The sequence below is a fragment of the Anas platyrhynchos genome, chromosome 21 (assembly GCF_047663525.1).
Source record: "Anas platyrhynchos isolate ZD024472 breed Pekin duck chromosome 21, IASCAAS_PekinDuck_T2T, whole genome shotgun sequence".
In the NCBI taxonomy this organism is placed as follows: Eukaryota; Metazoa; Chordata; class Aves; order Anseriformes; family Anatidae; genus Anas; species Anas platyrhynchos.
The window spans coordinates 6,696,394-6,712,282 of NC_092607.1; the positions used below are offsets into that span (position 1 = coordinate 6,696,394).

Sequence of the window (15,889 nt, forward strand, 5' to 3'; positions counted from 1 at the left end):
TCAGATTCCCTATTTATTCTCAAAAATACATTTAGGGAAGGGAAAGAGGCAGAACCTAGACTATGGTTTAGAGATGCTGAATCTCTCACCTAGTAACAGAATTCCACTGCAGAACGTAGTAGCTACTTCCTTTAATTAACATTTAATTGCATCAGTCTATATTGGTAAAAGGCTCTTGGCTGCAAGTAGAAAGTGGAAAGTGGATGATATGAGCTGAAAATCTGTATTTAAATTGAATTCATTTTTCTATGTATATTTGAGAACAATTAATCACTTAGTAGCCAATATAAAACCATCAGTATCATAGGAAATAAACTGAGATAGTGTCAAATGCTCTCCATCTGTTACCTACTGTGCAGCATCTCTGAAGACAAATGCAATGTTTACTGGCTTGACTGGACTCCCAGTGGCCACTGTTTTGCTATAAATAAGCAACTACTGTTTCTGTAAGCAACTTTTTGTCTGCGTTTCTCATCTCCAGTGTAGCTGAAATGATAGAAACAAAGTTTATCTGCCCACTGGACCCAGGCAATGCAACTTCAGGGCTGCAGGGAGAGGGTTTCAGCAGGGAATTTTTCTCTCATTAGTTGTTTCCCAGATTGATTATATCTCTTTATTTTTTTTGTTCCTTTTTTTTTTTTTTTTTAAATCAGAAGTGGAAACAGGCTCCAAAAATTACATTTCCATACTGTTTAACACATCTGTCTCTGATTGCGTGGTCAGAGCCTGTGAAGCAGTTCAATCATGCCATTATGGAGTAAACCTTGAGGTCTAACTACATGAATGGCTAAATCACTTACCCCATAAATCACCACCTCATAGTCCAAGCCAATTGCCTGTGAACAAGGGACAGCTGTGAAGTCCTACAGCTAATAAAAGTATGGCCCTGGGACTCACACCAAAGCTGGCTTGTGAATGAAGTGCTGGCAGGGTGGATGCTGGGAACTCCCATTTCTCTGCACCCATCTGTACTCATCACCAACAGCCACTGCTAAAATCCTTGTGAGGATCCTTTCTACCATGGTGCCCACAGATTTTTTTCTGAGGGCCATCTTTGCCTTTAATTCTTACGTCACACCTGACCTCCAGCAGAGGCTACCAGGAAAGTATATTTGATCTATTCTACGATTTGATGAGACTTTTTTCTCTAGTGGAAACAAAAAAAGGGATCCTTAGCAGATGGTTTCTGCCTGACTTTGTAATATCTGAGATCATGGTTACCATGCAGAATTCTGGAAAGTCCTTGTTCCCGACTCAGGCATCACATATGCAGAGTTGGAGGATGCTAGCATTATTGATACGAAATTTAGAGGGGAAGATGTCATGTAATTGGTACCCCCTGCTTCCTGCCACATTCCCATTAGCATCTTGAAAATGCTCTTTGTTTCAGCCCCAAGATGGATATCGCATCGTTCAGCACTTGCAATACATTGGCTGGCCAGCATACAGGGACACCCCTCCTTCCAAACGCTCCCTCCTGAAGGTGGTCAGAAGGTTGGAGAAGTGGCAGGAGCAGTACGATGGGCGAGACGGCCGCACTGTTGTCCACTGCCTGTAAGTAGGACTGGAAAACGTCTGTAACCTCACAAAATGTGTCTGACCAGGACCGGTTATGGATCTGGAAATCTGGTTGCTTGCCAGGCTTCAGCTGGGGCAAATGAATTTAAATTACATTTGTAATACACTTCAAGTTGAATATTGTGCTATATTACCTCTTGGCCCAGAGATTTTACTGGTTGTGGTGGAGTAGCCAAAAGGGCTCTGCTATTTTCTGCTGTGATCAGCTCTGACCACGGAGCCCCAGAGGAGTGAAGAGGAGCATGGCAGCACCCAGGGCTTCCTCTCTGCCACTGCCAGGGATGGGTTTAGCCCTTCCCTCGTGGCACAGCGCTGCCAGCTCTCACGCTGCCCCTGCAGAGCTGCTTTTCCACAAACCCAGGAACTTCCTCAACCAGGCTACTGAATACAGACCTCTCTCGGCATATGTGCTGCTGTGTAAGTACTGCTTTCTTCCCTTGCCTGGCTTCATCTGCTGCCTCTTTTCTTCTGCACCCAGGAACGGTGGGGGACGTAGTGGCACCTTCTGTGCCATCTGCAGTGTGTGTGAGATGATTCAACAGCAAAATATCATCGACGTGTTCCACATAGTGAAAACGTTAAGGAATAACAAATCCAACATGGTGGAGTCACTGGTAAGCTTTTTTTCTACACTTCACCCCACCTAGCATATGTAGGGGGAGACTTCAGTATAGGTACAAAATTTCATGGCTTAGCCCAGCATGAATCAAACCCAAGCATAATATGAAGCCAGCACAATTAAAAACATTCCCATTTTCACATATGTAATGAGTCCCTCAGTCCCATTACTTCTCATCTTGATCAGCATGGGGAGCAGAGCATCCCACACCCAGCTGCCTCCAGGAGGTCAAACCCCAAGTTGCTGTCACCATGGCTGTGGGAAGGGGCAGGATTTGTCCTTTTGCATATGCATACAGCCTAGTGCTTATTGCTGTTACATGCCTTGAAAGCAGGCAGGGAGAAGAGTCTGAAGCCCAGACCATGCTCCCTGCAACCAGAGAGATTAAACTGTCCTGAATTCAAACATCTCAATCGATCACACTGAATTCTTCCTCAAAAGCAGTGAGGGCACGGAACATGAACTAATGAATAGTCCATAGAGTGGCTGTCTCTCTGAGCATTTTTCTTTTCCATTGATGATAACATCTCTTAGTAATGCTTGTTCAGTATCACAGAGAAATACAATTAATGTTTGCCTGGTCCTGCCAAATGTTTAAGAAGGAAAGAGGAGATATTTTTGGCAGCTTGTGGAATGAGGCTCCACAGAGTTCATCTGCATCCTAGCGTCACTGACTTCTGTTTTGTCTTTCAGGAACAGTATAAATTTGTATACGAGGTTGCACTGGAATACTTGAGTTCCTTTTAGCCCAGCGAAGGGAGGGGAGCCTCCGACATGGCAGACCCCAACCCCTGGCAGACGCTTCTCCCCTCTCCCACGTTAGAAGGCAGTAACAGGTGTGGGAAGGAAAACCTCTCCTTCCCGGAGCAAGAGACTGAGACTGCACAGACCTCGCTGGAAGGAGGAGATGATGCCTGTGTTTGCTGCTGCCTGCTTTCTATTGGAGCATCTACCGCTTCTTAAATAACCTACTGTACAAATTAGCAAAATGGGAGACAGACTGAAAGACTGGACTTTCTAATCCCCTCTGACTTCTCTCCTCTTTGGGATTGTATTTTTGCTCTCCTTGCCGCAGAGTGGGGAAAGAATGAAACCCTTAGGAAATTCTCTTTTAAATGTTTCCTTTTTAAGTTATATTTTTATTTTTGAATCTCAGTCTTTAATTTTTGAACTTCATGCAGCAGTCATTTGGGAAAAATGAGATAGCCATAGGGGATCTATGACATGTTTCATTACAATTTGCCTACCTTACCTGTGTTCGTTTTATTTTCCAAATGAAAAGGCCAACACCAAAAAACACTGGAATTATATTTCTGTATCTGGTTCCTTTCAGCATGAAAATAGATGATGGAGATGAGAAATTGTTCATGGATTCACTGCCTCGGCTTCTACATGTTTCCTCCCAGTTTCTGCTAGACTCCCAAGGCTGTGTGCATGAACTGGTTACATCTCTACTCCGTGTTTATTTCAGCGCTGGTGAAGCAATGGCATTAATGAGTTTCCCAGCCACTTAAACCCTAAGGTTAAATATTTGCATCAAACAAATTGCATTTGTCTTGCAACTTTGGTAACTTTGTTACCATATTTTTCAAGTATTTGCTGGGGTGCAGTGTGTCTTTGAAAAACAGGGTATAAAGTAGGTGTTACCAATCATATACTATGTATTATTATTTTTTTATTTATTATTTGTATTGCTGTGGAACTTAGGACCCCTAGTCCTGACAGGACCCTGCTGAACTAGGCACTGTGCAAAGAGAGAACAAAGAAGGTTCCTGCTCAAGAACTTAGAATCTGAAGGTAATCTTAAAATTGGGTTTCATCAAGGTTTCCTCACTGTTTCCAAACTGTTTTACAATCAGATGTAGCTGAGTGATTTATTCACATTTCCAGCTCCTGCGTATTTCAAAATGGTAACCCATCCAGGCTGTAGGAAAGGTGATGTACATACACAGAAACCTGTTCTGACATGTGCTCAGAAAAGTCTTTGACCAGCACAGCAACTTTCCATCTTAAGCAGCACAGCTTTTGTTTTGTTCTGCAGAAATGCCTGTGCAGCTCTACTGCCTTGAAACAAACATCAGATGTGTTTTGCCCTGGTTCTGGATCTCATTCTGACTTCCTAGAAGCTAAGAAATTACTTTTCTAGAAGAGTATGCTTAAATAGTTAATCACTAAGGTCTGCAGGATAATCTTGGAGAATTTTAAATGAACAAGGACTGCAACATTCAGTATTTCAGTTTAGCTATTTATTTATCTTGAGGGTGCAGGGATACTGGGTTACTCTGTGTGTAAATTAGATTCTGGGAGATGCAGGTTTCTTCAAATACAGACTTGTTAAAAGCTAGACTGAATGTAAGAGTTTAAGGAAAACTCTGCTTTCTTACCACTTTGTAGTTTTCTACCCCTAAGTGAATACTCAGAGACTGTGCTGGGAACTCTGTTGTGTTAATGCCTGGCACAGAGAATGCCAGAAGCTCAAAAAAATTTACTAATCCCACATGCAAATTGAAAAGGCACCTCTGCTTCATAGACATTCGTTTATAAAAAATTATACCTTTGACTTGACAATGAAATATGAAAATTAAATCTGATAAAAGCAACTTGATGTAAATAGACCAGTATCTAACCAAAAAGTTATCTCTGTCAGGACCTGCAGCAGTCTTAAGAAAGGATGCTTGGTATTTGCAAATGGAACAGCAATAACACTTCTTCCTGCTCAGCAGAAGAGGGGCTTGCAGAGGATGCTGAACTGTTTAGCTCATGTTTTTTCCAAGAAGCTTTGGATTCTTGGCTTCTTCCAAGTGAAAATCTTGAAGGTCTTAAATGTGGTGGACTACAGCATCCCTTGATGTAGCTAGAGTGCCACAAAGAATTGAAGAGAACCCCCTCACAGGTTCCTCTGCTCTGTTTCAGGTTGGTCTTCCCTGTTGCCTGCAGAAATCCCCTTTAGTTCATAATGGTGCTTGTCTGTCACACCAGGTGAATGTCTGGTGTTACAGGAAACAAATTGCTTGTTTGATTTACTTTTTTTTTCTTTATTTTTTATTTTTTTCTGCTAAGCTACACAAGCAATTCCGCAAAAGAATCCGACAAAGCAAAATTGTGACATAAATATTAGAAGGAAGGCAAAATGCAACTGTTTGGATTTCAGGCATAATTGCTGTAACAACAGCTTGCTGTAGCAGCATAGGTCAGTAGTTTGGGGCCAGTTGCAAAGAAGAGGAAGAAGGAGGGAATCTTGATCCCAAGATGGGATTTTACAACTGCCCAGGTTGAAAGAAGGTAAGGAGAAACTACCAGTGAAATGTTCATGACTTCACCAGCTCCAGAAAGCCAGAGAGAATCACTCCCTGTAGAAGCTTTAGAAATATTAATTAAAAACATTCTGTTAATTTTATGTGGAAACTAGCATACCTATAGCTACTGAAAGACTAGTTCAAGCTCTGAGGTTAATACCCAGGAAAAAGGGAATAGAGAGGTAGAAGAAATGGCAATATAACCAAAAAATTAAGTGTCAGAGGTGATTCCAGGCTTAACAATAGCATAGAGGAAAGTAGATTTAAAAGCCAGAAGTAAGCCTAGAGGAGGGATGTATGCATGGAGAGAAGCAGGTGTTAGATGAGCAGAGCAGAATAGCTCTTGCAGTGAAGTTGTTTAAGGTCTTGAGGTAGGTTTGAATGTATTTTCATGGTATAAAAAATATTAGTACAGGGTCAGTGGCAAGTACCAGCTGATGTGTTCCATGTGCTTGTAGCCCTCTGAGAATGCAAAGTGATGTTAGCAGTGAAAGGTGTTTAAGCTACACTTTACCTTGTATTTGCAAGAAACAAGTTTGATGCAAATGTTGTTGGTTTGCACAGCTGAACTGTTAGTCACAACTGATTATGTGCCAGCTCAGTTCAGTGTTTCAGCTTTCTTCTAATGTTCAGCTGACAACCAGCGTGGAAGGATGCTCAGCAAACACTACAGGTGGTTCTGCTTAGGGACCCAAACTGTTATCAGCACACAGTTGCATTGCTTTCAGGGAACTGACCTGGGTCTCTGGTGGCTCAGGGATTTACACTGTTCTGTGCTACTCAATACATATATGTTGAATGTAAATTAATGATGAAGAAAAAGAAAAGAAGGCCACTTTAAATAACCTTGGTATCCTAAGGTTCTTTAAACCATAGAGAACAACCAGTAGCAAAATAGGTAATGTGTTTGAAGCAAGATCATGGGTGTTGGGTTTGTTTTCACTGGGAAAGAGAAATGATGAGGTAAAGGAGGCTTTCTCACTCCTGAAAGGGTTAACAGTCAGGGACAAACTTTCCAACCGCAGTATTACTTGCTGTGGTTGGGGAGCAGTAATGTAAGGCAGAAGAGGTGAATTCCTCAATGACTGAATTTTAGGCTGGGAAAACATGATTTTGACAATATTTGAATGGTGGTAAGGAAAACATTTATTCCCATTCCAACATCCTGGCGGAGTTGGGTGAGAATTGTTTATTGATAGCATAGTATGGATCTGTAGTGTAATCTGATATTCAGGGAACTAGAAATAAGTCAGTAAGGCTGGGGGTATGGGGACTATCTCATACACAGGGTAACCAACATCTTAAATTGTTAAGGGATATAACTAAAGCAAGAGATATTGAGGCTGGCTGCTGGAGAAAGGAGGCCCTGAGTTGTTGCAGAAAAGGGACAGAGAGACTAAACACCCTGCAAGGTACAGTAGGTTTTGAATTTTTTTTTTAATTATTTTTTTCAAAATTAAGATCTCTGCAGGAGCTGCATCCTTTGCAGGCACCTCCCCAGCCCCCCAAAAAGGCTGTAAAGAATAAGTTATTTGAGGACCTGTAAGTAGACCTAAGGTATTTGTTTATTAATGTGAAGAAAACAGACCATGGATGGGAGCATAGTGTCCGTGTGAAGGTAACTGAAACAGGTGGCAAACAAGCAGATGGGGATTTAGTGGGTTTAGGTCTGCGGACTGAAATAACTGGTATTGTCTGATCCAGTAAGTCTGTGGTTAGCAGGAGGCATTTCAGTTCATGACTGAAATTTTTTAGCCAAGTTGCACAGAGTTCTGTCTGCTTTTGTCATGCTTAGCTCCAGCACTGGTTGGTCCCACTTCATTTATTCACATTTCAGCCATTTGTGTGAGCTAGAGTTGTCCATTTTAGTCCACAGGCAACAGGTGGCTAGACGGAAAGATTTTTACAAGCACGAAAAAGCCATAGACTTTGTCACCTTCCCCCCCCAAAATCAAGCTGCGGTTCCTGTACCCCATCTCTCCTGCTCAGCACCAGCCCATGTTACGCCCACACGCCCAGAAAGTAGACAGATATTTTGGGAAATGCTGCGACCCCTAATCAGTCTGGTCCATGTAACTCTGTAGGGAAAGGAGGGAATCCCAAAGCGTAGCTTCTGGGCAGAGAAACATGGATTTGTGTGTCAGGAGGTTTCTGCCTTTTATTCTGGATCTGTAAATGCCCTGTGAAAATGTCCAGTGGCAATATAGACCCTACAGTAGTAGATTTAGACTTGTAGATATTAGACTTGTTTTTCCATCTACTTTTCACAGGTCCTTTAGAATTAGGTTAGAATTAGGCTCACTGGCAGTCATCGTGGGTCACTGCTCATGAGTCCTGTAAAGGCAGAGAAAGGAGAGAGGCTCCTGCCTGCAGCAGGCGGTTCCGAAGGCATTTCAACCAATTGCTATCTGGAAGAGAGGGAGGAAAAGAAATCTCCTTTGGAGAAAGACAGACATTGGAGGTAAAGGAAGATTACACGGAGACTTGAAACAGGTAGGAAACTTCCACTTTGTTCTCCCTCTCATTCTCGCAGGGGTTTACTTATGTCATTCTCGCTTTTGTGAGTTCATGCCAAGATCATAAAAAACCAGGTGGTAGCACATTCCACCTTGTGGAGCTCTCTAGAGATGGAGCAGTCAGTGTAACAGAGGGAATAAATCCTGAGGGACAGAGATAAAAGGCGATTTTCTTGAGAGGAATCTTCAAGCACGAGGTGCCCCTATCTGTCACACTCGCAGGGTTCTTTGAAAGTCATCACAGAGCTGTGCACAGTCCTGGCGTATTCCTGCATGTGCAATACAGTGCAAATGCTGCACTCAGAATGCTTCTTTGTCCTATAATACATTTAAACAATCAACTGTGTTATACTGGCAGCCAAGTTAATATTTAGCAGTTGGAAAGGGCATCTCCTGAACTTGGTACGAGCCTGCTGGGTTCTCATTTGAGATCCTTCCGATTGTCTGAAGTGAACAAGCTTCAGTTCTGTGTTAGAAACATAAATGGGACCATGTGACAAAAGGTATTCAGCATGACTCTTGAGTCTAAAACTCAGTACACCTCTTAGAAAACTGTGAAGTGGTAAAACAGAGTATTACATGTTCATTGCACAGACCTTCTCAGGAGCAGGAACTGAGGAAGCCAGCTAATTAAAATTAGGTATACAGAAATGAGTAATGAGTACTCTATTAACCCCCCTGTGTTCATATTTTATTTAGATTGCGGTCTTCTGTAGCCATACATATTTGATACACAATTTAAATGCAAGTGCCCTTTCTTTCCCTGTTCCCCAAAATACCCGTAGCTCTTCCTATAGCATAGCAAGCAAGCAAAGCCCACTTTCTGCAAGGGCCGTAGGAAAATCTATCATGTAGTATCTGTTTATTGACTTGGGAAATATTAGTCATCTTCCTCCTCATACGTATTTGAAGAATATACAATTTGGTATAGCAGTTAAGTAAATTCATGCATTTTTATACATCGAGACCAAATCCTGATGATACCAAGTTTTATGGAAAGACAAAAATCTTGCTGAGTTCCAGTGGCCTCTAATCTCTAATCCTTATTTTCTGTGTTAAAAGATTTTAAAAGCCTCCCTTGTAACCGATAGACTACACTTAGAATATCCTACAGTTTCATATTGGAGTAGCATAATTGTGAAAACCTGGCAGCTTGTTCTGTTTGTAAGAAGCGAGAGATCTAAATGAGCCTTCCTAGCCTTGTCCCAGTGCATCTAACAGAATTTTCACCCTTATTTTCTGTTTTCAACCTAACCCTTATAAAAACAAAATAGTGCAGCAGACTGAATGACAGCTGCTGGTGTTCCCATAGTGTTTCCTGGTGGGGGGAGGAGGAGGAAACTTTTTTCTTACAAGTCAATTCAGCATGAGCTGCTTCTAAGCAGTGTAGTCAGAGACAGTTTTGTCTGGAGCAAGGATTTACTTGTTGTTGCCCGGTGGAGGTACGCTGTAGATGTAACCTTTGGGACCAGTCCTGATCTTTTCTATATAGGTTACCAGCAGAATAGGGGTCACTTTAGCAGAAGTACTCGTTGCAAAATGACAGGGCTTCAGTGAAGATTTTTTACTGGGATATGTTGCTCTGCAGAGGTTTATTTCCTTGTGTGAGTACATCATCTTTCAGTGGGGACCTCCAGGAAATCTTCCTTACCTGAAGTTACAGAAAGGAGTGCATTCGCAGGGGTGGAAGGAGGAATGAGGCCAACATTTTATAAGCTTTCATGAATTCAGCTATTCTAAAAGACTCCCCAGGACAGATGACGATGGGTTGTTTGCATTGCTGAAAGTGTAACTAGCTCTAAGGCTTCGTGTGCTGGACTTCGGTGTACCTGGAGCAGAACTGGCATTATCCCCCTCATCACCCCTGTAGCCCTTTCTTATGTCTTCAGCACTTACGCTGCTCTTCCATGCCGAACGTTGCAGCTGCATCCTTGACACCTTTAATCCATACTGACTAACCGCATTGACAAAATTCACTCCTGTATTGATTTAATCTCCTTCACCTCCTTCCCCTCTGCGCCAATCCTGTTGAAATTAAAATGTACTAGCATCACTTGCTACCAGACTTGTTACTACTTCAGACAGCAATGCTGCAGCTGCATCTGGATCAGCAGGATCCTATCCAGCTCCCTGGATGCATTCTGCCAGCAGGGAGGAATGCTGCATGAGAGCAAGTCTCTGCTGTTGCGATTCTGCCCCCATCTCCCCTCCTTTGGCCTTTATGGATTACTGGTGAAACTCACTTGTACAGTTTGGATGTTTGATAGATAAAGCACGTACGGAAAAAAAAGGAAAAACTATAAATACAAAAATCTCAACACTGTGCATTCAGTGTCTTTTCTTTCTAGCTTAAAAGAAGGAAGGTAAATAATGTCAAGTCAATGAATATCAGATATATTTTTTGACTGTACATTACAGTGAAGTGTAATCTTTTTTTTACAACTGCGAGTCCATCTTATTTATTCTTGTAAATGTTCCCAGACAATGTTTGTAATATGGGCTGTGTTGCAAATCCATAAAATAAATCTGTGATCTGAGATTAATGTTTTACTAAGAGACTCTTGTACTCGTGCCTTTTCTTTGCACTTACAGGGGACAATATATTGCAAGTAATACTATTAGCAGTGGCGGGGTGATGGCACATGAAAAATCAAGACAAGCTTCTTGTCACATTGATGGGCAGCTGGCTTTACATTATGGTTATCATTTAGAAGTAGCTTAACAGCAGCAAAGAAAATTCACCAAGCGCTTCAATTTAGCTGAAAACTTTGAGCCAGCCCTCGCAGAAAGCCACTGTATGTGAGCTGAGTATTTTTTAAAATTATAGTCTTTGAAGCATGAGTTAGAGCCAAGCATATTCTTGCAGTGTTTTCTTTCTAACAGGTATTACTGTCTTGTTTCCTTGGTATTCAAGAGCTGAATAGAGATCGCTAATGTTACTGAGATTTTTCTGGTGTTTCCTATAGACAGGCACACGAGGGTATTTTGTGTGCAGGTGTTGCATGCCAAACTTGAATGTAGGATACGGATGTCAGTAACAAATATTTTCACACGTTTACCAGCAGGCTGCCGTCTTCTGCCCTCATTTATCAGCAGCCACATGGCAGTGCTTGCCATCCAAGTCAGTTTATGCAAAGTAGGAGACTGTAGGCAAGGAAGTAGACAAGGCTCCTGTGCTCTGAACACTGCTTTGTTCCCACAGTGCAAGCACAAGCACATCCACAGCTTAGTGCCAGAATAGGAAAGTCCTGTCTTGCTACCCTCATACAACCCAAACTGTAAGAACTAATGTCTTTTACATTGTTAATTAGCCTCACTAAGAAGAAAAATAATAAAAATCAGGCATCTGAACAAGGATGATGTAGCTCTTGTTTTTCCTAAAGTGTGGTAAATCTATCTTGGAAGCATAGTTTTGTACTCATTTCCGTATAGATGCATTTTTTTCTTTTCCAAATACTTTGTTATAATTCTTCATTGATATGAAGAATTATTCTGTAACTGCACTAGGTATTGGTGTTTGGCTCAAATGAAGGTGTGCAGTCACAGAGTTACTGCTATGGTTGGAAGCCAGTTAGGAGGAAAAAGTTGATGCCAGAGCAAGCTCCACACTAGTATTTGAGAGGAAACTTGACTGGTGCGGTCCTGAGCGTTTAATAGAAACAGTTGTATAGTGGTTGTGATTTATTACAGTTCATCTTGGTACTTGAGCCTGGTTTATATTTTACAGACACCTGATACTAACAACAGGTTGCACTTACAGAACATAAACAGCAGAGAACATATTGCAGGTGATCCTACAGAGATACACATTGAAATTCCAGCATTCAGAAACACGTTCACCCTTCTGTTCTTTTCTTGTCTTCCCAGCATAAGACAGCAATGGGTGATGTGCTGGGGAATGCAGAAGTCAGAAATGCCTGGGGTTCAAAGTGCTTCACACCCTGCTCCCCGGTGATACCATTGCTGACACATGCAGGGTACGAACCTGTAGAGATTTAATCGAGCTCACTCAATGCCTTCAGGTATCAGCTGCTACTTTTCCATCCATTTCCATGATAACCAATATCTTTGTATTGATTCCACTCTGCCTAAGCTGAAGCTCTCATTTTTATGGGTTAAACCTTCAAATACCACACATCATGCTGAGCTGATTATGCAGCTGTTGTGTAGAAGCAGATGTTAAAAATGGGGCTTGTCTTATTTAGGCATGACTGTCCACATGATAGTCATCCAGCTCTAGAGAGGGAACCTGGACAATGGCCTTGATGGTGAGAAAAAGGCCTCTCCAGAGGGTGAAGCTGCCTTGGATAGAGCCATCTAAGGCAAATGTGTTGTGTTGTCCTCTGGATGTCCCTGGTTTCTCCAGTGATCGAGTTAGGCAGGTGACCAATACCAACTTGGACAGCTAATTCTGAGATCTCTTTAGTTAGATGAGTTGCATTCCCTCTGTTACTAAACATACTGCAAGCAAATTACATCATAAAATAACATAAAGAGAGAAGGAACAGATTCAATGCTTCTTGGTTATTCTTGGAAAATGCTTCATCTGATCCATCTAGGTTGGCTGTTTCAGGTCCTCCCTCTCTTTTGTCAAGTTCCACATTTGAAAAATTAAGAAAATGTTTTTTTTCTTTAAAAACAAAAAAAAAGGGGGTCTGTTCTGTGTTTACTTTTGTACACCAATGTATAACTTTAATTTTACAGGAGGTAAACCAAATAAAAAAAGACTTTTGTTCTTCCTTGTGTTTTGGTTTCGTGCGTTTGTTGTGGTTTGTGTGTGTGTGTGAGCCATTTCTATGTGTGTTTGGGAGGATGTCATATTTCTTACTACGAGAGAGTTTATAACTTGCTTGTAAAAGTTTATCCCGTAAATGTTAATATATGGTGAATCAATAGCTACAGAGCATTTACGGTGCAGGTCAATAGGGTCCGTAACATTTAGTGATCTGCTTATAAACACCTATAATGGACTCTTTATGCCAGAAGTAATATAATATTTAGTTCTCCTTTATTAATACCTTGTAAACGATATACTGTTAAGATATGCTGCAACCTGATGGATTTTCCGGCAATGTGATAAAATAGCTCTTTATTGCTTGTGCTTGTATAAATGGTTCCCTCTAAAACATCTGTGAAAGAAAGTCTGGCTTGCATATAAAAATTAATGAAAGATGCAGAACGTTTTTCTGGAGAAAAGTAAGGCCAGAAGTTGCTAGCAGTAACTCCCTCAGTGTGCTCACGTATAGGATGGTCCATGTAGCATCAAAAGGCTGAAGAGCTTGTACTAAACATCCCTTTCTTTGAAATCTCAGAAGGTGTTCCTAGGAGTATCATTTCCTTTGTGTTTCATGACTGAGTGTGCTGAGCAGACAGGAGAGGGTCCCAGTTATCCGCAACGTACCAGGCAATGTATCAGGCAATATCTGCAGTGATCTTTCTTCCAGGTAATGTTTTGAATTGTGCTCTCTCCATCCATTGGACCTAAGCAGGGCTTCTAACCCAATGCTGGAGCAAGCCAACAGCACATCCAGCGGGTGTCTCCCTTCAGGATTAGATGGTCCTTTTTTGTGCATCTTTCTTGCAAATCAGCCTGTCCCGCCAGCAGAGCAGGGACATGACGGTGTGCGCAGCTCTGTGTGCGTGCACGTCTCCTGTCACCTTGTCCTCCTGCTAAAAGCTGGGCACAAATATTCCTCTAAATTAAGAGCTACTGGAAGGGATTATTGGCAGCGTTTGTACAGTCGTGAGTGCTGACGATGAAGGAACGAGTTGTCTAGGAAAATGCTGATGACGTGCAAAGAAAGAAAATTATTGTTTATTCTCGTGCCATAAGAACTATCTTGCAACAAAAAATAGGCTTTAACAAAGGAGGTAATGAGCAACACCAGTTCTCTGTGCTTCTGTGTACATGCCATTGAGCTGTAATTACACCACATGGCTGAATGTGTGAATACACCTCCAGTAAGCAGCCAGCTCCCAGCATGTTCGTGTGACAAGAAGCATCACAACACCCGGTAATACTTCCTCTGTTGGTTGTAGTTTGAAGGATAGATTAGCTGTGGACTGAGTCAAAATTAATACCAAAAGCCAAAATAAGCAAATATTTTTTGTTTCTACTTTGCATCTTCATTAAATTACATGAATGTAGAAATTACGTTTGTGTTTACAGATCCAGTTTGGAGTTTACTCCACACTATTGGTAACATCTATGGTATTTGGGGGGATTTACTGCTTTTAGCTGTGGAGGTTCTGCAGAAATGCCTGAAGCCATCTTTTGCACAAAGCTGAGGCCCATTGCTTCAGTCTTCTGTTGCTCAGGGATGTTTTGTATCCAGGTGCAGAAAAACTGAAGCGCTACTTTCCCTTTTTTTTTTTTTCCTAGTAAAATTTTATGCTAAATTCTAAAGCCTGCAAGCATTTTTTAATGAAGGGTAGCTGTTCCATACATTCACTGCTTGCTGTGTTGCTGGTATATAATGCTTTTATTTCAATCTGCTTCACTCCAAGTTCCATCATCTAAAAGTGCCCTTGTTCCAGCAGGTGTTGAAAGAAAAACCCCTACCTCTAGAAATACAAATTCTTCTCAGTGTGGATCTGCTCACGTTGCAGCAGGGTCAGGGCAGACGTGTGAATTGGTGGCTTGGCCCAAGCTCAGGAGTTGAGGAATGAGAAGTGAGCGTGTCTGGGGACAAGGGGGATTGACCCAATGGTGCCTTTCCCCATAGTGGTGTTGGAGCAGGCTGCTCCCTTGCTCCTGACAACTTCCAGTGCTTTCCAGAGCTACAACAGATTTCATCCCACTGGGATTTCTCTCATTTTTCATCACCTCTGAAGGTGGCCCAGGACCTCCTGCCTGCACCTCCCAGGTGTTTGCCAGAGGTGGGATCCCACATGGGCTGAGGGCAGCCCCCTTTGCCCGTCTCCAGCCTGCCCAGCACCTCTTGGATACATCACAGCCTCCTGCCAACAACTAATGTGTAGAGTCCAAGGCAAATAGGCTCCTTCCCCCAGCCTCACACCCTTGGTAAGCAAAACAGCTGCAGAAATATCAAGCAGAGAGCAAGTATTAACTCAAAACTCAGTTTGGGCTATAAGCATGCAAATAATTCCCGTTTTCTCGTTGGCAGACTCCCGCTGCTACAGTTGCTTATAGGAATCAGCTTTGCAAGTTTGGGGACTAATTTTGAAAAGAGCAGTTTAGGAACAATAAGGCCAGGCTTAAAAGACACTCCAACAGCGTGGAAATACAAGCAGATACCAGCTTGCTAAAAGAGAATAGATTTCTATCCATCCCGGATATTGTAGCAGCTTGTGGTCTGCAAGCATGTTGAACGATGTCAGAATTTTGTATGCATCAGGCTGGGGAAAACACTGCTGTTGCTTCAGTGCTGCTGCTCTGTCATTTTTGGCTGCTGCTTTTAAAATGATTTTCCCACTGTGGCCCCTGTACGAGGCTGTGTAAGCAGCGGTAAGTCTTTGCAGGGAGAGACCAGGAGGAGTTCAGAGAGGAAAGTTTATTCCAGGGAATCTGGCTGGATTTGGGGGGAGATAACTCCATCACCTCAGGATGCAATTACTTGCATTTTTTGTGCATTTTCACAGGCTTCTGAAAAAAAAAAAAAAAAAAAAAAAGCATAGGCTTAGAAGTTATCAGTCACACATCAAGCTCTGAGGTAGTGATAAGAACAAGCTGCACCCTTTGAACCCAACAGGAAAGCTTTTTTAAAAAAATACAGATTTTAACCTTTTTGGTAAATGAATTCTCATGGAGTGGAAAGATCAAAATGAAATGTTTTGCTGACATGTTCTATCCAATTTGAAATGACCTAAGCACTGAAATCATTTTCTGTTGCTTTTTCCGTAGCTTGTCTGGTGGTCTT

General features: G+C 42.0%; 1 protein-coding gene across 15 annotated transcripts in view; it reads left to right on the top strand.

The window, feature by feature from the left end:
- Positions 1-10,565, top strand: part of PTPRT (protein tyrosine phosphatase receptor type T) — a 449,634-nt gene extending 439,069 nt beyond the window's left edge. For all 15 annotated transcript variants that reach the window (XM_038166116.2, XM_072026287.1, XM_072026288.1 and 12 more), the window contains 3 exons: positions 1,391-1,554; positions 2,057-2,192; positions 2,891-10,565. In XM_038166116.2, the coding sequence (XP_038022044.1) occupies positions 1,391-1,554; positions 2,057-2,192; positions 2,891-2,944 (354 nt within the window). In that variant the 3' untranslated portion in view covers positions 2,945-10,565. The remainder of the gene's footprint in view (positions 1-1,390; positions 1,555-2,056; positions 2,193-2,890) is intronic.
- Positions 10,566-15,889: the final 5,324 nt, after the last annotated feature.